The 23,218-nt window shown below is 38.3% G+C and overlaps 1 protein-coding gene across 1 annotated transcript in view; it reads left to right on the forward strand.

The window, feature by feature from the left end:
• Positions 1-23,218, forward strand: part of MBD2 (methyl-CpG binding domain protein 2) — a 63,294-nt gene that overhangs the window by 4,788 nt on the left and 35,288 nt on the right. Inside the window, exon 2 of the mRNA XM_072822891.1 lies at positions 10,944-11,103. Coding sequence (XP_072678992.1) covers positions 10,944-11,103 — 160 coding nt within the window. The remainder of the gene's footprint in view (positions 1-10,943; positions 11,104-23,218) is intronic.

Consider the following 23,218-nt stretch of genomic DNA (forward strand, 5'->3'; position numbering starts at 1 on the left):
TATTATTTTGCTAAGTGCTATCTTATTGGGTTCTTATAACCCTGTTAGCTATAGGTACAGTTGTCTCCGTTGTACAGAGACTTGGGGACTTGGGACAGGGAAGTTAAGTAATATGCTTGAGGTTGTACTTTTGGTAAGGGGAGAGTTAGAATCCTGATGCAGGGGATTTAACCCCAGAACTTTTATCCCCCTGCTCTGCTGCCTCCCAAAGAGATCTCTTCTTGTGACTCTTAGATACTGCAACATCTCATGCCTCATCTACTTTATTGAGCTCGGTGGCCTACTGAAATGATGTAATTAGTTATTACTATTATACTTGCACCCTTATGTTGACAAAAGGTAAATTTTAAATACTATTTGGTGGTGGAGCTGTTGTATCAAAAGATGATCTTGCAGCTCAATATAATATTGGAGAGAAAAAAATAGAAAAATTGCGATAAATAAATTAAAGCAGTTTTATTCTGAGTAATAGAAGTGTTCATTTTGTTCAGAAATGTTTCCTGCCTTTTCTCTTGCTCGCTGTCTCCATTTTTGTTTAACTGAGGATTGACCCTGTTATTTCTCAGTTTTTTTTTTTTTAAGATTTTATTTATTCATTCATGAGAGACACACACACAGAGAGAGACACAGGCAGAGAGAGAAGCAGGCTCCCTGCAGGGAGCTCAATGCAGGACTCAATCTCAGGACCCCAGGATCACCCCCTGGGCGGAAGGCGGGCGCTCAACCACTGAGCCACCCGGGCTGCCCATTCATAGAGGCAGCATGTTCCCTGAAGAGCAAGCTGTAGGTCATCTTCATTTTAAGGGCTTTCACTTAAATTAGAAGAAATCAAATTGTAACTTGAGGGCTAAATGTAGCTTATCAGATACTTTTATGTGTTTCCTGCAAAAAGCTCATGTACTTCTTTCAGAGTTGAGGTACAATTGAAATGTGCCCTACAGACCAATTAAAAAAAAAATCTCTTCAGTTGAGAGGAATGAAATGTAATGTTTATTACTAAGTGCTTACTGCATAATTGCACGTTTGACTTGCTTTTAGTCTTTTTTCTTGATATTACCTGATTGAAGCCTGGATCTGGAAATAAAAGATCCGCAGCTGTGGTGGAGATGGTGCTCTGATAATTCTCTCTCAGCTGTACCGTTGCAGTTTTTTGTGTTGTAGGAAACTTTGTTAGGGTGCAACATTGCCATCTGTCCTACATCTGATTCTTTAAATCTGACATGCAAAGTCTCACCTGCCAGAACACCCATAATACCTGTAGTAGAGGAAATACATAGCTCAGAAGGAACCGATACACATGTTCTAAAAATAATCTCAAACAGAAATTGATGATTTTGTCAAATTGCTTTTAAAATTTCATTTGTGAGATGTAGAGCCATAATTTAATTTTTCATGATTTTAATTAATGGAACAGAAGCTGGTGATTTGCAAAGGAGGTGATACTTTGTGTTTTTGTGTCTCTGGTTTTTTTAGATTTCATGGTAGGACTAATAGAAATTCACAACTTTTTAGCCTTTGTTTGAGATCTTTTTAGATCTGATGATGAATTAGAAGTAAATCACCAAGGGTGCCTGGGTGGCTCAGTGGCTGAGTGTCTGCCTTCAGCTCAGGGTGTGATCCTGGAGACCTGGGATGGAGTCCCACGTCGGGCTCCCTGCCTGGAGCCTGCTTCTCCCTCTGCCTGTGTCTCTGCCTCTTGCTCTGTGTCTCGAATGAATGAATAAATCACCAATTCTTATTTTATGGACTTACTTTTAGGCTTGGAGTATTCATTTCCTTTGCAGCCCTTGTTTATTGGTCCTTTTTTTTTTTTTTTTAAAGATTTTATTTATTCATGAGAGACAGAGAGAGAGAGAGAGAGAGAGAGAGAGGGAGAAGCAGGCCCCATGCAGGGAGCCCAACGTGGGACTCGATCCCGGGTCTCCAGGATCATGCCCTGGGCTGAAGGCGGCACTAAACCACTGAGCCACCCAGGAATCCCCTGTTTATTGGTCTTTTACTGCTATTTGCCATTTCCACTAAGAAATGACTAGGCAAATTGTAAAATGAAGTTTTGCTTAACCTTATCAGAACTTCTAAAAACCAAAACTTCCCAAAGAAGAAGACTAAAAGTATGGAATAGAATGATTTAAGTAATATCTGTGGATCTTTTTTTTTTTAAAGATTTTATTTATTTATTAATGAGAGATACAGAGAGAGAGGCAGAGACACAGGCAGAGAGAGAGAGAAGCAGGCTCCATGCAGGGAGCCCGACGTGGGACTCGATCCCGGATCTCCAGGATCACGTCCTGAGCCGAAGGCAGGCGCCAAACCTCTGAGCCACCCAGGTGTCCCAATATCTGTGGATCTTATGATTTTGCCTTGTCTTACAATATAAATTCAAACTCATTTGTTTGGGAATTTGATTGCATGAGCTGTAAATGAATATAAATAATAGTAAATATAAAAATTAGATTTTAAAACAGCATTTCACATTTGTCAGGTATAATTATGAGCTATTTACAAGTGAGAGGAAGAAGAACATATTACAGATTTTTGAGGTATATTTTGGTGTTCTTTTTGTACTGGAAGAATCCATCGGTTAAAGCAAGGATGAAAGTCTGAATTCAAATTATTTTTAACATATATATGTTGATGTATGCATTTCTTTAAAAAGGACTTTCCTGGGGGCCTCTAGCAGAAATGGGCCAAGTGCTGTGGCATTTTGAGCTAAGCATAATTCTGTTGACCTTTACCACCTTTGCTATAATGGTTGACCGTCTTGCTGACCACCAGATTCTGAACCTCCTCAAGGTCAGTGGCTGAGTCTGATTCATTTTTAAATCTCTAGTATCACCCACAGTCCCTGCTATACGGAAAGCTCTTAAGAGTTGCTTGCTGAATGAAGTTAGTAATTCATACATTTTTCTACTAAGTGATACAAAAAAACTTCTGGTTACTGCTGGCTGTGAATAGAGACCCAAGACCATCTCTTTGGTGGTGGTGCCGCCCAGCAGCCTGTCTGTCTTGCACTATACCAGGTATGCAAATATTGGATAGCTGAAGTAAACATTCTTATGTGTGTTTAGTGTGTGTGTATATATTGTATATAGATTTTTAGACCTGGAGGGATCTCTGTAGGGCTTTTGGTGTCCCTTTTCATATTAAAAAAAATCCTTTTATCCGTTGCTTTAAACATCTACCATCAAAAATTGCCTTTGTATCATCCTGAGAGGATAATATATTTCTATTTACTTTTAACTGATTTATTATTTCTTTGTGCTGTAACTATGAAATTTTTTTTTTAATTTTTTATTTTATTTTATTTATTTATGATAGCCACACAGTGAGAGAGAGAGAGAGGCAGAGACATAGGCAGAGGGAGAAGCAGGCTCCATGCACCAGGAGCCCGACGTGGGATTCGATCCCGGGTCTCCAGGATCGCGCCCTGGGCCAAAGGCAGGCGCTAAACCGCTGCGCCACCCAGGGATCCCTGAAATTGTTTTAATATCTGGTAGGAAGTTTATAATGAAAGATAAAAATAATGTAAAAGTAGACATACAAAATACATGTTGCAGCTTTTTACTGCTAGATCCTACAGTCCTAAGCTTGTATACCTGTCAGATTACCATAGCAGTTTCTAAATGCTTTCTCTCCACTTCTGCTTATTTGAAGACCAGTAACCTGTCAGTAGACTACACTTGTGTTGTTGCACTGGCTTAGAATAAGAATGGAGACTTTTGAGTCAGAGAATTGGAACTTGAGTCTTGAATCTTGCTTTACTGTTTTAACTGGGACAGATTTATAAGCTTCCATAAATAAGCCCCTGATTCCTCATATGTAAATCAAAGGTAAGAAATCTACCTCATGGAGTTTTTTGAGACGAAATGAAACATGTAAAGCATTTGGCATGTAATAGATGGTCAGTAGATCAACAAGTTGGTAGTTTCTTTCCCTTCACTTAACATAAAGAGGTATGTGCTTGTTAATTACCTGGAGATTCACAGTATGTTGTTTTATTTTGAGATGTGATTATGGTAGATCTTAGGTTGTTGTACCTGTTCATCAGAGTTTTTAGAAATATTTAATTTTTTCCCCTGATTATTAAATGACCCATGCTCAGTGTGGAAAACTGGGAAAATATGGAAGAGTGTAGAGAGAGCAGTGACAATCAGCCTTATAGTCCTAAAGAGAATCAGTGTTAAGATTTGGACACATTGCCTTCCTCCTGTGTGTATATGTGTTTATGTTCTTCTTTGTTCTTTTTATACTGGAAGAATCCATAGATTAGAGCAAGGATAAGTGTCCTTATTAAAATTATTTTTAACATGTACGCAGTATTGTATGCATCCCTTTAAAAAAGGCCTTTCCCAGAGGCCCCCGGTCCTTTTTTCAAAACATCGTCTGTTTTGGGGGTATACTTACTGCCTATTTTCTTTATCATGGAAGAATTCAAACAAATGCAAGAGCAAAAGTAGTTAGAAAAATATAATGAGCCTCTCATGTGCTCATCAATGAGTTTTAACAGTTATCAACTCCTGGCCAAACTTACTTCATCAGTATTAAACCCCTTTTCCCGTTATAGTTTGAAATAATTCCCAGGTGTATTTAATTTCTGACATTTCCCTAACAGTATCCAGTCACCAATTCAACCAAAATAACCAGTGTTTCCTTTTTCCTTTCTCAAAAAGTGAGTGCCTTAAGGCAGTAGGATGGGATTAGGTACAATTCTACATTTATTCACTTTTCTGTTTTTTAGTGGATCATGTTGGCTTATATTTTTTAAACTATGATATAGAGATAATAGAATCTACCAGTGATACACTGTTTGCATGTAATTTTTGTTACATAAATGATAGTTAATGGCATAAGAATGATTGGTACAGAATTTGAATTATACTTAAGGTCTTTTATACCATTTAAAAAACTGCAGGGCAGCCCCGGTGGTGCAGCGGTTTGTCGCCACCTGCAGCCTGGGGTGTGATCCTGGAGACCCGGGATCGAGTCCCACATCGGGCTCCCTGCGTGGAGCCTGCTTCTCCCTCTGTCTGTGTCTCTGCCCCTCTCTCTGTGTCTATGAATAAATAAATAAAATCTTTAAAAAAAAAAACTGCATTGATGATTCCTTAAACATTTATGTCAAGGGAGAAAGTGGAATGCTGTCACAATTTACCGGCAGCCAAATAGTGAATTTTTCTCCTTAATGATACTTTAAAAATAGTTCTCTACTCCTCCCCCAACTGCTAAGGAAATTCTTTAATGCTCAAATCTGCCCAAACTCCCCCCCCCCCTTTTTTTTTAAATCTACTTTCCAATTTTCAGGGAGTATATCCTGTTTGTATACTTCAGTGTTTATGTTCTAAACATTTTATTTATAGAAATTTTCAAACATACAGAAATGTAAAGAGAATCATATAAGAAATTACTAAGAACCCAGTTTAACAATTGTTTATCTTATTTCTTCTATATCCCAGTCCACTATCCCTGACTCAACTTTCATTATTTTGTAGCAAATCTGACATCATATAGTTTCATTCATAAATAATTACTTCAGTGTGCTGTTTGTGAAGACTTAAACTTGTAGAAGTTTTATAAGCTCAGTATTTCAAAACTAGAATCCAAGAGATGCCAGCGGGCAGTTCATGATTCTTTACCTGATACTGGCAGCAATCGCTCTATGGTTCAGAGGAAGGAGACATTTCACTACTTCAGTTGGGAAGGCTTATGGAGGAGATACAATGTGCATTGGTGTTTTGGGGCTCTTGGGGATTAGGGCTGGACTCCTGCGTTATAGATCAGGTTAAAAGATAGGATTTGCAAAGGGCCCAAGAGGGGAACCGTCCAGCCTGTTCAGAACAGGGTGAATAAGCCAGTATAGTTGGAGCAAAGGTCACTGGGTAAGAGGAGTGGAAAGTAGGGTTTAAGGGTTCAGAGGAGGCTAGATGAAAAAGGATCTTAAATGCAGGGCTGAGATGTTTGGCTCCCTTTTGCTAATGGGGTAAAGTCATTAAATGCTTGTAAACTGGAACCGTATGGTCAGAGTGGTGTTGTAGGAAGAGTAATTTGGATAGTGGAGAATGCAGACACCATTAGAGTTAGCCTGTCCTAGTGATTTAGACTCAAGCTGATAAAGACTTGATTTAGGCAATGGCATTGGACAGGAAGGGTGGTTTTTTTTTTTTTTTCTTTTTTTTTTTTAAGATTTTATTTATTAGAGCATGAGCAGGGGGGAGGGGCAGAGGAAGAAGCAGACTCCCCCCACCCAGGGCTCAATCCCAGGATGCTGGGATCATGACCTGAGCCGAAGGCAGCCACTTAACTGACTGAGCCACCCTGGCGCCCCAAAAGGATGAATTCAGAGGTGAATATGAAGGAACTGGATTTAATAACTGACAGGAGATGGGAGGATATCAGTACGACAGGAGAAGATAAAATCTGCAGAGGAGTCACTTTGGGAAAGGCCTGCATGTGAGGGTTGGGAGGAAAGGAATTCGAGAAAGAGGGATTAGGAGCTAATTTGTATTAGATTTCTCTGTGCGAATGGGTCACAGCTTCGAAGCAGTGGCAAATATTATTTGAATTAATTGATATGGCACTTTTCTGATGATATATTTTTATACCGAAGTACAAAAAGATCATTTCAATTTCAGATCTTAGTCTCCGCCAAAACTTGCGGAGACACTTGAGAAATCTTTTTCTTCCAATACTTTTTAACAAGTAAGTGGTAACATTTAAAGAGGCAGAAAACAATAGAAAGTTGATGTTTCTTTATTCTCACAACTTTTCCAGTGCTGTAGCTTAGAGAAATTTTAGTGTGGAGGTTTTTATTGTTCCTCACAAAGTAGAGAGTGATGCCCTTGGGAATATGATCTTTGGCTACATAGCTGCTGTCTCCTGTCCATACTCCTCCTCGTCCCTCATAGGCCAGCTTCACCTTATTGCACTCGGACTGTTGCCACCCCCACAGTTCATCCTGTTGGAAACTGGTTTGAAGATATACTTGTGTTTGCTCAGACTCTGGTCTCCTCATAATATTTGACTAAATGTCATGATGATCCATGTTACCCAGGTAACATGAAAAAATAGGTTCTGCTCTGTTAGAGGAGGGTTTTCCGAGTGCAGTTTGCAGAGTGCACAGGCAAGCCATAGGTTCTCAGAAGAATTAATTTTTACGTGGAGACTAGCAGGGCATGTTACAGTTGAGTAGCTCAGGTAATGATGATTATAGGTGAGTTTATAGAGTGATAAAATGTGAATGTCACTAAATTAAGGTAACCATAATCTAAGTAGTTTCTGGTATCTCAATGAAAGTTTCGTAGAGTTGAAAGTCAGATGCCAAATAAAATTTCTTTCTTTTTGATAATCTATAGTTAGAAACCTCTAAGAGTTAGGCTTAAGAAGTGCTTTAGACAGTTCAACCAGAGTGAAAGCTGGCAAAGACATGTAGCTCAAATGATGAAATGTTCGTATATGAAAATAAAACTCATGTCTTTGGTTTTCATTTAATCATGACTTTAGGGTATTTGGAGGGTAGGAGAAGTTAAAGGTGAAATCACAAGTTGGTTCAGGGCTGGCATATCGAGGGGGCAGTTGGTAGGGAATTTTTTTTTGTGGTTGAAAGTGAAATATTAGTATTTCATTACTGGGATTAGAAGTAATCACTTTGGTTAGAGAAAACAGAAAATGACTAATATCCTTCCCTACTCTAGTAGAAATTTTTTTTTGAAAGTAATTTCCCTAAGTTATAGTTTGCTGCTTTTAGAATAAAAGCTTAGTCACGTTAAGTTCTGGTGTGTGTGAGACTGGGACCTACCGCAGCCATCTTACGGGCTGACAGATAACTTAGGCACTCTGGGTTAAGACCAGAGCTTAAATGACACGCATCATTTCTTCATCTAGCATTATTTCATCTGCCACTTCCAGAATCATTTGGTGCCACGCAGATATCTTAGATCTGATGGGCAGAGTTCTTAATGAACCATTCCGCTGGCCTTACCTTTCTGTGCACTTGCCTTCATCTGGTGCAGAGGAAGAGCCCTTGTTTAAAATCTTCTGGGGCAGCCAGGTAGACTTTCCTTAAAGCATCAAGCACAAGCTACAGCAGTTACAGAGAAGACAATGGCTTGTACCACTGTTCTAAAGGCAGCAGTGTGTATGAGGAGTACTTGGAGCTATCCAATATAGATGCTTCGTAGAATTCCATCTTTATGACAGGGCACAGTGATTTGGTATGAATGACTGATTGGTTACCAGTTGATAATCCACCTTTTTTTGAGATATGTTAATAGTTAAACTTGATTTCCACCTATCTTACTTCGTTACTGATTAAGTTTATTAGTAGAGTGTCTCAAGGCCTTTCTCAGTTTCCATTTGATTTTTTTTAAATCGGTAAATATAGGAACAATTTCAGCCATATTACAGTACTAATTTATTTATTTATTTATTTATTTATTTAAAAAATTTTATTCATTCATGATAGAGAGGCAGAGACACAGGCAGAGGGGGAGAAGCAGGCTCCATGTAGGGAGCCCGACGCGGGACTTGATCTCGGGACTCCAGGATCACGCCTTGGGCCAAAGGCAGGCACTAAACCTCTGAGCCACCCAGGGATTCCCTACAGTACTAATTTAGATCATAAATTGGGCAATCACATTTCATGAGTATGGCCTTTTAACTGGGTTCTTAAGTATTTGGATTTCCTTAATTTGGGGAGTAGTGTCTACAACCGATCTCTAATGAGTTTTGGTCTATGGAGGAATGTCGTAGTGAGGCTCTATAGTATGCTTTCAACAGCAGTTTGGAAATGGCATTCCAACTGTTCCATTAGGAATGACTCATTGTAGGGCTCATTTGCAAAATTAATCAGTAGATTTCTTTTTTTTTTTCTTTTTAAAGATTTTAAAACATTTATTCATGAGACACAGAGAGAGAGAGAAAGAGAGACAGAGGCAGAGAGAGAAGCAGGCTCCATGCAGGGAGCCTGATGGTGGGACTCCATCCTGGGCCTCCAGGATCACGCCCTGAGCCAAAGGCAGACGCTTAACCGCTGAGCTACCCAGGCGTCCCAATTGATTTTTTTTTAAAAATTACTTTCTAGTTGTCTCTAAGCTATATCCTTAAAAATAATGGTGCTTATCTTTTTGGTAGAAGTTGCTACCTTAGTTTTTCATCTTCTGGAACACTAGTATGTCGAAACTAAATTCACTTTTAAGCTCAGCTTTTACTGCACTAATGAGATGTCTTATTAGTGGGCTGCTTGAGAACTGTCAGTTGTTACTTCCATCTGTAGGTTGAATTTTAGAACTTGAATTGTGTTTCAGGAATACTTACATTATGTGATTGTGGAAAAAATGCTGATTTGATCATCATTTGTTTTAAAGTCAGTGGTGGCGGAATGAATACCAGAGAGTTTGTGACAAAGTGTGGTGTGTTGCTTTGGATTTGACCCAGAGAGAAGTTTTGTTCTTCCAGGGCAGTATTTTATTGCTGGTTTCCCAGCTAAAATTCTCCGTTGTCGTCGTCTTCAGTTATTTTTCTTTTATTGTGGTTGATTGGTACAAGGCTAAGTTCTAAATGGGACACGTTGGCTTTTTGGAGAACTATTTTAGAATTCTTAGAGTTTTCTTCTGGTAACATATCTGTGCCGACCTTTAACCGTTGATTTTAGCACATTTGGCTCAGAAAACTTCTTAGATAAGACAGGGGCATTTTTCCTAGAAGAATTTTCTTTTTTTTTTTCTTTTTTCTTTTTTTTATTTACTTATGATAGGCACACAGTGAGAGAGAGAGAGAGGCAGAGACACAGGCAGAGGGAGAAGCAGGCTCCATGCACCGGGAGCCCGACGTGGGATTCGATCCCGGATATCCAGGACCGTGCCCTGCGCCAAAGGCAGGCGCCAAACCGCTGCGCCACCCAGGGATCCCCTAGAAGAATTTTCTTATAGAGCAATGCCAGACAGCAAAAAAAAAAAAAAAGTTTTAGGAAGGAACGGTTTAGCTTTCTGTATAATTCTGGCACTTTTATAATTTTTCAGCTTTGACAATATTTCTTATGAGAAGTAAGTAATTCTTGATAAGCTTTCCCAAGGTCAGAGTTTGGCTAATAAAACTCATGTCAGCAGTGTATAAAAACAGTTGCAAATGTTTGCCTTAGTTTTCTCCTTTAAGTAGTTTCATTAGGGAGCCATTTAAATATTGTTGGAATTCAATATTTTCTTCTATTGTAAATATTCAGAGTTCAAATTGATAATCCGAAGAGTATACATGGATTCCAAGTATTTGTGTGTGTGTGTGTGTGTGTGTGTGTGTTTAATAAGGATTGTTGACTTCAGAGAGTTTTTCCTGAAATTCTAAATACTACTGACATTGTGTATATGTAATACTTATCTCCCTCCCCCCAAGCATTTCAAAAGTCAATTTGGAAATAAGTTTGTAATACTGAAGACATTTGTAGTGTGCCTATTGTGCTGTGCATGCAGTTCTTATGGGGTTTCTGTCCCAGGCTGCTGAGTGAGTGACAGGGCGGGGAAGGGGGGGATAATCTGCAGTAACATCTGTTATGTACTCCAGTGGGGTACCTAGTGGAATGTAATAATTCAGTGACACATTATCTCTTTTTACAGGGAAGTTATGACATTCCTTTAAAACTTTACCGTATCTTTTGGGGCACCTGGGTGGCTTAGTGGTTGAGTGTCTGCCTTTGCCTTGGGTCGTGACCCCTGGGTCCCCGCTCATTAGGCTCCCTGCAGGGAGCCTGCTTCTCCCTCTGCATCTGTCTGTCATGAATAAATAAATAAAACCTTTAAAAAAATAAAAAAAAAAACTTTACCATACCTTTCAAAAAAAAAAAAAAGTAAAAATGTGGTGTAACAATTGGGATAGAAAGAAATGTGAAGAAAGGTTTATGTAGAGATCTAGAGGAAACATTGTTATCTTTTGTACAATGAATGTTCTCTTTCTTCTAGTCCAAGTGGTAAGAAGTTCAGAAGCAAACCTCAGTTGGCAAGGTACCTGGGAAATACTGTTGACCTCAGCAGTTTTGACTTCAGAACTGGAAAGATGATGCCTAGTAAGTTACAGAAGAACAAACAGAGACTGCGGAATGATCCTCTCAATCAAAATAAGGTTGGTGAATTTACTTAGAGCATATGGATGCTATTTCAGAAGCTCTCCACAAAGCATTTTACATTGTAATTATGTCACTAGAATTTTGGCTGGCTGAATGTCCCAGTCTCTTCTCCTCCCCCCCTCCCCCCCCAAAGCATTTGGATTTAAAAATCTGATTAATTTTCTGGTAGTTGGCAGTACTTTGCATAAGTAAATTGTGCACAGTTGAAAATAGTATTTCAGGATCTGTCTAGGCCAACACCACATTTTTGGCCCACTGGGACTGTTTACAAAAGATTTCTGTGTGATGTTACTTGTCTCATTTTTTTTTTTTTTTTCTTAAAATAGCTCCCGTTGCCCAAAAAGAGGCAAAATTTTAATGTGGCAAATATCCTTACCACATAGTTTATGCTTGCCTATCAATTTTCAGGATTAGGATTTGAGAAAGGGCAGTTTTTATTATTTTTGATGATGAGGATATGACTTAGCAATAATGTTCTAATAACTGTGATTGGAGATTTTTCTATCATTCCTTTAATTGAGCTACTTAGTTAATGGTTTATTGTATAGGAATTTAAACAAGTAGCATTTGAATTATTATGCTAATTTAATTGTATTAGAGCACCCAATATCTTTACTAAGAAAGCTTCTCCCACATCCATGAGGGCAACTAATCTCATATAACCATTTTGCCACAATTTTTCTTCCTCTAAATTTCAGAGATATATGTGTATTGCCACCCCTGTCATTTCACACTGACTGTGAAAATAGTGGAGGGAAAAGTAAGGGCTTTCCTTTCCAGGGCATATATAACCTTGATACAACCTTGCATGCCACTTGGGAGTACTGTGTTCATTTTAGGAACCCAGAGGCAGTGTGTAGGATGGGATGGGCTTTGGAACCAGGCAGGCATGATTTGATATACTGGCTCTACCACTTACTGACTGGCTCAGGCAGTCATGGGTAACTCTTTTAGCCTCGATGGTCTCAGATCTCTCATTTGTAAAACTAAGGTAATGAACTCTTTCCCTTTGCATTATTGCAAGGAGTAAATAGGAATTTATATGAAAACATCTAATAAAGTATTTGACCCATGTGAGTTCCTTTCCTTTCCCCCCTGTACCTTCCTAAGCACCAGGCTTCCTTGGTGAACAGTGTTGCTTGGTGGCCACTGTACATGGACATTTTTTGACCCAAGATCTCTTCCTCTGTATCTTTTTACTTTTCCTGAAGGATATGGGTCTCTGCTTCGTATCTCTCTTTATTCAGAATTCAGCTTAATGGTTTAATCATTTAATTTCCAAAAATTTGTATGGGGGTCAGAGTACATTGTTTTTTCATCTGTTGCATTGGTTACCATGCATCGATTTGTCACAGGGACAGTGTCAAATAGCTTGTTTATAGGCAGAATGGGAAGAGAAGGCTGAAATTGCTTTCTCTGTTGCTTAACAGTGGGGTTACTTTAGGTCGATAGCTATGAAGGTGTTAAGGGTAAAAGATAGTGGTGCTAGAAGGGAGCTCAGATACTGAAAGTGAGGACTTGTAGTGTGTATAGCTCTGTGATTCAGTTTAAGAAAACCTTTATTCTGGGTTCATTTTGCTTAAATATACAGAAGAAAATTAAGATTTAGTTTTCTAAAAGTGCCTTTTAAAAAACTAACCACAACGCTGGGTACCTATCCAAAAGGCTCAAATATTTATGAAATGAATGGAATGCTTTCAAAACTGCCTTATTGTTGTCAGTGTCAGAGTTAAACTACACTAAGTATAATATGAAGATATATTCCTGATAGTTATGATTCACTAAAAACCAAAAACTAATTCGTCTCTTTAGTTCGTGTGCACCTTTATGCTCTAGCTGCGCTGGACCGCCCGTCGTCCTGCACCATGGCATGTGCTTTCAAGATTCTGCTTGCTCATGTGCTGTTTCCTCTGCTTGGAATGCGCTTCCCCCCTTCCCCTCCACCTGGTGAGCTCCTCATCCAAGGCCCAGCTCCATTGTCTCCACCTCTGGGAAGCCTGCCCCTGCGTTCTCCAGGCAGAACCAGTCCCTCCTTCCATAATGCCTCCCTAGTGCTTTGCCCTTGTACCTGTTACTGTTTGTCTGCTGCAACTAGACTGTGAGCTCCACGAGGGCAAGGACTGTGTCTGTTTTGTTTTGTTTTGTTTTGTTTTTTTCTGTATAGGTAGTGTAAAACCTAGCACACGGTAGGTACTTAGTAAATGTTTGCTTCATATTTATTTGCGTTAATATCCACCTCATTCCAGAATTTTATAGTGGCCATAAATATTTATTGAATAAATTAATATTCCACACGTTATTTTGAAAGTGCCTTTCATTGTCATTGTTTTCTGAAGTTTATCTGAATTTTTTTTGGGGGGAGGGGCCCTAGTCTTATATTTGCAGTTGATTTTATTTTAATGAACCAATCACAAAAATGGAATTTTGCAGGTTTAAAAATAAGCTCTCTTGGAGTAATGTCAACATTTAATATCTCTATAAAGCAGAACGTGTATTCGTGGCTAATTATGTATTCTATCTTTTTAAAAAATGTAGTATGGGGAACACTCCATTAGTAAAAGGAATGTTAGCTAGTTTTGCTGTATAGTTATAAACTTGGCTGAAGTGCATTATTGATTGTGTTGTTTTTGAGGTTTTTAAAAACCCTTGAAGGAATTTGAAATGTAATTAACAAAAATAAACTTTGAAACAGGTTAAATTGTAGTTTATAATGACTGATTATAATGAGACCTTAATACATGTTCTGTATCAAAAGTGAGTTTACTGGGTATGTAATATTTCAGGTATGGTTGAGAAAATATCTTTTGAAGATCTTTGCAAAGTGGTAATTATTTTAGAATGAGCAGATACAGTGGAGTGGGCCTTGTCTTTTGATTAATATTTGCTGTTTACAGTACCTATTCCTGCTTGTCTCAGTCTTAACCTTACCCTGAAAATCTGATCCATTCTTGATTATATTGTACCTTACTGATTTGCTACTACCATAATTATTTCTAGTTGCTACCTCCATCTTTCTAACTGATAAAGTATTTTCAAGTAGGTTACTGAAGATATTCCATTAGGTTAATGGAAAAAGACTAGACAAAGATTTGGAAGTCATCAAGTTTGAAGTAATGAGCAACTTTCTTAAAGCTTACTCAAAGGGAGAAGTTATTAGTTACGTAGTGATAGAAATGTTTTAGCCAGCAGCTACCTGTGGCTGGCTGGTGAGTAATTGGAATGTGGCTAGTGAGACTGAATCACTTGATTTTTAATTTTATTTAATTAAAGTTTAAATAGCCCCATATTTCTAGTGGCTACCGTATTGGGCAGCATTGAGAGCTATGCCTCTCAATATGTAAATAAGACAAAACCTTTGCTTTGAGAGCTAAATTTTTTTTTTTTTTTAATTGATGGATTCATGAGAGGCACAAAGAGAGAGGCAGAGACACAGGCAGAGGGAGAAGCAGGCTCCCTCCGGGGAGCCTGATGTGGGACTCGATCCCGGGACCTACGGATCATGATCTGAAGCAAAGGCAGACGCTCAACCACTGAGCCACCCCGGTGCCCCGAGAGCTAAATATTTAGGCATTCATGCAGGCTTTGATCTTTTAAAGAGGGGAGATGTTCCAAGGTTTCAAAGATATGATCCTCAACATTTTAAAAATGAAGCTAATTTCTTAAAAAGGTAAGTTTCTTTAAAAAATGTAATTGGAAAGACTAGGATTGGATAAAAAAGAGTATAGTGATTCTGAGTTCAAACTATGTTTTAGGAACTCTGCTAGTTTGTTTTTGTTGCCAGCAATTCCTATTGTTTCAGTGTTTCAGATCTGTAAACATTAACCTGAATTCCTTGTCCTAGTCCTTAACAATGCTAAACATAAATTAAAGCTACAAAACTCATAATATCTAAGTTCCCTAACATTAATGTAATGTATATATTTTATAAAATGCTCACAATAGGAATATGGCATGGGATAAGTTACTTTTTAGGTTGGCTTGTCAGTGCTACTAATACCTTGGAAAGACTAAGTTCTTTCATCACATTTCTCTATTCACACAGATTGGATACATTTGGAGATAAAGAGCATCCTATTGTCTTGAATCAATTGTAAAAGTTTGCCATTATTCATTTCTCATGAATTACTTTGGTTTATGGTATGGTATGCTATTGTGATTTTATAAACACAGCCTTGGATTCTATGTGTCTGTGACCTAGGTATGTAACCAAATGATCTAAAATGTGATCATTTTAATTATCCTCAACAAAGTGATAAAAATTCCTGTAGAGAGCTAGTATGTCTTGGGGGCAATTTCTGCAGTTTGAGAACTTAAGTGAATAGGTGGTGGTGGTTTTGGTGGTAGGAATCAGGTTGGCTATTAGATATAGAATGGGTGCAGTATGAAGAATGGATTTGGGAGAAGATGAAACTAGAATTAGGGATAGTGGTTGGGCTGCTGTAGTCTAGAAAAGCAGTGATGGCAACTAATGCTATAGCAGGAGTTATGGAAAGGTGTGAGATTCAACTGAGAAATTAGTAGATAAGTGCTGATGATTTTAGAGAGGCAGAAGTGTTCATGGCTCCTGCAGTTCTGGCTTGAGTCACTTGAGGTGAAGGTCAATAAAGGCTAGGGAAGGAAGAACAAGTTTGGGGATGAAGTGAAGAAGACCGAGTTAAAATATTTTTGTTTCTTGGAGTTCTGAAAGGATCTCTTGCTCCCCCAGGAACTCCCAGGTCATGCTTTGAGAAGTCCTTTCATTGTGGTTTGTCATAACTGTTAGGATTGCCTAACAAAGGGGCAAATAGGAGAAAAGTATCTTGTCACATTGTTGGTAGTGAATGAATGAAGTAAATTAGTCTTGTGGGGAGTAAGAAGGAACTTCTTCTAGAAAGGTAATAGGAGAATCAAGAAAATGTAGTGTACTAAAAACCTAAGAAAGAAAACCTTTGTTAAGTGACATGGCAAGATCAAGGAGGCTAAAGACTTTGTAGTATCTATTGGATTTCCAAATTAGAAGGCATCTGGTGACCTTTCATAACCAATTTTGAGGAACCAGAAGTCTTATTTAGAATGCTGAAAAGTTTCTGGGAAATGAGAAATTAGAAGCAAAATGTAGCCTGCTTGTTTAAAAGTTTTAAAATTTTGATTTGTTACTATTTGATTAGGTAATTTGTACACAGGGTCAAAGTATATTCAATAAAAAAGCCTCCCTCCCTCTCCAGCCTCTCTGTTAAGGTCCTCTTCCCGAGAGGAAATTATTGTTAATCTTTTTTTTTTTTTCTATGTCCTTCCAAAATTTCTGTGCATTTACAACATGTACATATATGTGCATTTTTACCTCTCTCCCCATAAAAATGGTTAGACTAGTCTTACAGAGCTTAAATGAGAGAGGGAGGAGAAAGGACAGTATTTAGAAGAGAATGCATTACTAAAGAACATTATCATTATTATTTTTTCCTTTAATGGATGAAAGAGGCCAATAGAGAACCAATAGAGAAGTCAGCCCGGTGTCCAGCCTGAGAGTACATTCTTCAGAAGGCCTCCAGGAACCTTTGAACTGAGTGCAGTAGTTTCTGTTATGCTTTTTTTCTGAGGAGAGAGTCTATTATCTTTTTTTTTTAAATTTTTATTTATGATAGAGAGAGAGAGAGGCAGAGACACAGGCAGAGGGAGAAGCAGGCTCCATGCAGGGAGCCCGACGTGGGATTCGATCCCGGGTCTCCAGGATCGCACCCTGGGCCAAAGGCAGGCGCTAAACCGCTGCACCACCCAGAGATCCCGAGAGTCTATTATCTTTATCAAATTCTCAAAGGAAAATGTAGCTGAGAAAGCTAATAACCACAGTTTAGAAGCAGGAGAGGAAGCAAGGCCTTGGCAAGATATGAGGGATCCACTTACTTGCTGTAGCTCAAATTAGGCCTTTGTTGAACAAATTAGGGATTTTTCAGTTATTGAAGATAGTATCTTAGTGGGCTGACTTATTTCTGTCCTTGGGAGCTTGTACTAACCAGTACTAATGAACTCTGTGGTAGGATCAATTCTGATTACAAGCTCCTGATAGCGCACACTATGTGCTCTATCCAAACTGCCCTTTGGATTCTTCCTAGACTCTTTCCACACTGAAAATAGTGATCTCATTCCTTCTACCAACGTTCTTGGCTTATAGAGAAAGTAAGATATTTTCCAAGGGTGCTTGCTGGTGTCCTCTTTATCAGTGTATTAAGTACTTGTTGAATGGAGTGTCTTCTTGTATCTCTCTAGTGGATATAATTAGGGTGGAGAGGGAGAGTGAGCAGATCACAGGTGATAAACTAGTATTTCTAGGCCTTGGAGTCCTTATAAGGGATTGTTGGCATCTCCCTTAAGTGTGGGCCACTGTTGAGTCTACTTTCTGTTAATTTGAAATGAAACGGACAAAAGTGGAAGTGAGCAGCAAGTACCTATAGTGGTGTGCTAATAAATGGTGATGGTCTGGACGTGTGGTGGAGAGAGGTGGGCAGTTTCTTGATCTGTTTTGAATGTAGAATTTACATGATTTGCTATTGATTGGGTGGGGGAAGATGACAGAAAAGAGAAGACTTAAATGTGAGACCTTAGTTTTTATTTTATTTTTTTAAATTAAAAAAAAAATATTCATGAGAGACAGAGAGGCAGAAAGAGACATAGGCAGAGGCATGGGGAGCCTGATGTGGGATTCAATCCTAAGACCCTGGGATCATGCCCTAAGCTGAAAGGCAGATGCTCAACCACTTGAGCCACCCAGGTGTCCCAAGACCTTAGTTTTTAGATGAGTGGGTAGATGGGGTTACCGTTCACTGAGGTCAACCTTAGGAGAGTTTATATGGATGGATAAAATAAGTTTTGAATAAGCAAGAGGTTGAATTGCTTATTAAACATCCAAATGGATATGTATTGTATGCAGTTAGTGTGCTAATTGAGAGATCTCAACTGGAAAGTCATCACATAGGTAGTAGTCTAAGTAATGGGACCGAAGGAGATTACCCAGGCAATAGGATCCAGAACCAAGCTCTGAAAATCTTCAATAATTAGAACTAGGTTAGAGTAGAAAGAATCAGCAAAGTGGATTGATAAGGAATAGCCAGTAAGGTAGGAAAGACAAGGGAGAGGAGACTGCTTCAAAAAGAAGACTGGTTAGTTGTATTGATGCCGCTGAAGGGTTGAGTGGAGGACGACTGAGAAACTTCCATGAATTTGGCAACACGAAACTAATTAATAACCTTGGTTTACATTGGTAACAGAAGCCAGATTGGATGGGGTTGAAAGTGAGTGAGAGATAAAATTAGCGTGGACAAGTCATTCAATAAATTTTTTTTGGATAGAGAAGAGAATCACTGCATGGTAGGTGAAAGAGATGCTGATTTAGACAGTCTCCCAAGTTAGACGACTTTGAAAAATTTAAGAAGAATGGGGTCTGTAGCTCAAATGAAGAAACCACAGAGGTCAAGAAAGTTAAGCACATTTGCATTATAATGCAAAGTTAAGCACATTATACATTATAATGATGGACGTAGAACCTGTACTGGATAGGGAGGAATGTGAAAGGGGTTAAGGCAGAGTGAGAAAATAGGACAATGAATAGGAGATATCAGCTGGGGTGAAAGAAGTGCAGAGGGTAGTTCTGAGAAAGTGAGCTGCAAGGATAGGAAGTAGGAATTGGAGAGCTGGATGCTTGATTGAGATACTGGAGATGACGTAGTTACTAGTGTTGACAAGCCTGTGGCTATAATATTAGGTGAGTGAAGGTGGGCAGACGATTAGGTGAAAGGACTCAGGATGTTGGGTGAGTTATCCATATGAACATTGAGGTCTCCCAGAATGAGGACAGGAGTTGGGATGGAAAGGAAGACTAAGGGAAACTAAAGTCTAGTGAATGAAGGAGGAAGGGAGGAGAGGAAAACATGAGTACAGCCAGACATGAGTTTCAAAGAACTGGTGTTTTTGAAGGATCAAAAATGGAGAAATTATTTGAGAAAAATGGGAGAAAGGAGAAAACTACCATCTCTTGGCTTTTAGATATGTAGTTGAGAGTGATAAGGAGAAAGGGGAAGTGGAAGGGAGGGATGGAAAGAGAAAAGAGAAAAAACTTCATTTGAGAGAACCTTTTGAGGGGAGATAGTATCTTCAAGGGATGGCCAAGTCACTAAGTGCCGGAGCTACAGAGAATATATAGAGAAAATATTGAGGATGTAGGAAAGTTTGGTCAGTCATCAGGAGTTATAGTGTAAGGATTGGGGATGGGATGGGTCAAAAAAGTTTGAAAGCCACTGAACAATGGGGTAGATGAGTGGATGTAAAGAATATTACGGGGATGAGTGATGGGTGATAATGTAGGATTGGAGGAACTTAACTATTTGGTTACTACTGAGATAGGAATGTGATGTGCAGTGGTATTAATTTTGATAATAGTTAGAACAGAGTACACAGTTAAAATATTTGGTCCTGGCTGTGGGCGGTCTTTGTGACTCAGAGGAAGACCCTGGTCAGATACCTAGAAGTATTCGTTGAATAGTAATAAATGGAGTAAGTCTTGGGACTGCTTCTCTTATGTTGATAATCTCAAGACAGATAATAAAGATGGCTCTATTCTTTACCTAATAGTTTCGAGATGGATATTGTAGACTGCATTGAATTCTACTTTCCATCTATGTAGCACCTGTAAGTTTAAAGCAGAAAATGAGACTTTTGAAGGGTAGGGTCTGCATAACAAGATTTTATGTGTAGTAGACATTTTATGCATCCATTTATCCCACAGAAATTTTTTAGCATATTCTATGCTCAGGTGTTATTGCAGACCCTGGGAATGTAGTAAAGGAAGTTTCTGTGCTTATGGAACTTTAATTCTAGTGGCATGACAAACTAATACACAGTATAAATATTAAATGTGGTACAGTGAATTAAGTAAGGGTGATTGAGACTGATTGGGTGGCTGTTTAGGTTGAGCAATCAGTCTCTCCAAGAGGGTGATTTTTTTGGCTGACATATGAATGACAGAGTGAGCTATACAAAAACCACAGGGAAAAAGCACGCCACGTAAAGGGAATAGCTAGCCAGTGCAAGATCACTATGGCAGGATACATTTTGCCTGTAAGGGCAGTGAAGGCCACAGTGGCTGGAGTTTAGTGAGTGGGAGAGGGGTCTAGGTGAGGTCAAGGCTGTAGACAAACCTAATCACAAGGCTTGTCAAGCCAGAACAAGGAGTGGTATGGGATGCTGTTTTCAGACTCCGTGTAAGGAGCAATAGGATCGCTTTGGCTGCTGTGCGGAGAATATCTTGTAGAGGTGCAGAAGTGGAAGTTGGGTGCCAGTTTCGGAGGCTGTTGTATTTATCGAGGCAGGAATGATGGTGATGTGCTTGTTTAATGAATCAATAAAGGAAGAAAGGATAAAAGCAAAGGACTCTCGTCTCAGAACCCTTTAGTATTTTGCCCAGAGTACTTCTAATTTTTTCATATGCAGAAACATACTTGATAAAGCTAACAAGTGAGGAAAAGTTATTAGCTAACAACACCATTCTACTCTTTTGGCTAATTTGACAGCAGATACAGTTGATCCTTCAACACAGGTTTGAAATGCTCAGGTCTACTTATATGCAGATTTCTTTTGATAAATACAGTGCAATACTGTAAATGTATTTTCTTATGATTTTTTAACATTTTCTTTTTTCTAGCTTATTTATTTGTAAGAATACAGTATATAGTACATAGAAACTAAAAATATGTATTAATCAGCTGTTTATATTAACTGTCAGGCCTCCAGTCACAGTAGGCTATTAGTTAAGTTTTTGGGGAATCAAAATTATATGTGGATTTTTGACTGTGAGGCATTTAGGTGCCCCTAACTCCTGCACCATTGTTCAGGGATCATCTGTATTTAGATATTGATTGGACAAAGATCGCTAAGGTGGAGCAAAAAGTAAACAGAAAAACTTTACATGTTGGCAAAAAGGCTTGCTGATGAGAATAATCTGTTCAGTATGATAACTAGGTTTATCATTAGAAGTTAGTGCTTTAAATTTATCCAAGTATGAAAGATAGGCCCTTTTGAGAGGGTTGGGATTGGCTTTCATGCTAATAAGATAGATTTGGAGACAAAGTTGCCTATGCTATGGCTTTGGCAAGACTTATTTTGGATGCCTAGGTTTTTGTTGACAATCGAGGCCTATTTCACTATTATATAGGGTCCTGAAGAGTTCCCTGACATTGTAGACTGTAGGTCAGCAAAAGAAACCTACAGAAAATAATGTGTGACTATTTCCACAACTCTCCCAAGGATGTGTACACAGCTAGTGCTAACCAGATGTAAAGGGAGATAATGAGTTCCACATAGTAGCTGTCTTAATTCGAGTAGAGCTGTTCTTAAGTACTGGGTTGAAACTCCCATTCCCATGTTTTGCCATAAGTTCTTTAATGACCCTCTACTCACTAAAGCTGCAAGAAGTTATTTTTGAAGTAGAACTTTTCAAAACTTGTGTTCAATGATGAATTTTAATCCTCCATCTCTTCCTTCATTTAACTACAAGTCTTTTTTAATGAGCTCAATGTGTAGTACACCTGGTTTTTTTTTTTTTTTTTTTTGTGTCTTTTTTGTCTTTTTTTTAAATATCCCATTGATCTTAAAGAAAAAAATCTTGTTTCTCACTTAGGATATTCCACTAAGTGGATTTTCAGTACAAAATAAAAAATCTCAGATATTTTTCTTTACTTTTGTGAAAGTCTATGGAGTTTGCACAACTTTGTGAATATACTAAAAAACATTGAGTTTTGCACTTAAAAATGGTGAATTTTATGGTGTGTGAATTTTACCTCAATTTTTTAAACATCTGAAAGATTGTCAAGCACTTTTTACATTGTTGGTTTTTGATTTTGTGAAAAAGCTTTAACTATAGGCTACTGTACATATTCTAGAGCAAACCTGAAATTATTTTTTGACGATAATATTGGTTTGCTGTAAAGATGCCATTCAGTCTCCCCTCTCTGTGAACCAGGGGATGGCTTTCCTCCTGGAAAAACTTAATAGGTTTAAGTTCCTAAATTTCAATAGCATGCTCAAAAACATGTTAATGCTCATGATAGAAATAGCTATTTATTCAGAATTTACATGCTAACATGACTATAAAATACACACCTGTTATGTTAATTGTTGTCTTTCTTCTACCCCCAGAATGTAAGCTCTGAGGCAAGGACTTTTGTGTTTTGATGATGACCGTATCCCCAGCATGTGCCTGGCACACAGTAGGCAAATTTGTTCAGGATTTGTTCAGTGATCAATAGCTGCATTAGGCAGAAACATCACACATGCATTATCTTGTTTGATCTCTGTAAGAATCTTATGAGTGGTTATTGTTATCCTCATTTACAGATGAGGAAAGTGACCTTAGAAAAATAAAGTCCTCGCTTCTCAGATTGGGGCATGAATATCTCTTGTGGGGGTATGTACTATATGGGAAGCCAAAGAATTAAAATGATACTTGAAAGTATCCGTTTTATTTGAGCATTTGGGTAGGTAGGGCAACATTTTTACACTAAAACAAACGGCTAATTTTTAAAATAAACTGCAAAATTTGCAGGAATTTTAAAAATAAAAATGGCTCCTTTTGACTCTTGTCATAGAATATGTACAATTCCGAACTGTTACTCAGCTTTATTTCAAAGCCAGGCTGGGAAAAGTGACACTTAGGATAAAAAATTAAATTCCTGCTGTTTATAACCTTACATAGTATACAATAAGGATGATTTTAAAGGAGTATTACTGTATCCTTAACTTTCACATATACTCTTTCTTGCAGTTGATGTGAGCATGCACCTGAGATGGAGGTACAGGTTCTTTTTCCCTCAGTTCCCGTTTTACAGAAGAGCACGCTTTTTGTCTGCCTTATTACCGTTGTGCAAAATGTTTGAGATCTAGTAAAGGAATAATTTGAAACACTGGTATTGATGCTAAGAAAATTAATTACTTGATAATAGTCAAGTCTTTCTGCCAATATAATTATCTAAAATTTATAGAGAACTTAATGTAGATGTTGATTATTAAAAAATTTTGGTGGTTCACTATGTAAATTTTGACATATAACTCAAAAGAAATTGAAAGACTGACAATAAAACTCATTCT

This window comes from Canis lupus, chromosome 1, assembly GCF_048164855.1.
Source record: "Canis lupus baileyi chromosome 1, mCanLup2.hap1, whole genome shotgun sequence".
Lineage (NCBI taxonomy): Eukaryota > Metazoa > Chordata > Mammalia > Carnivora > Canidae > Canis > Canis lupus.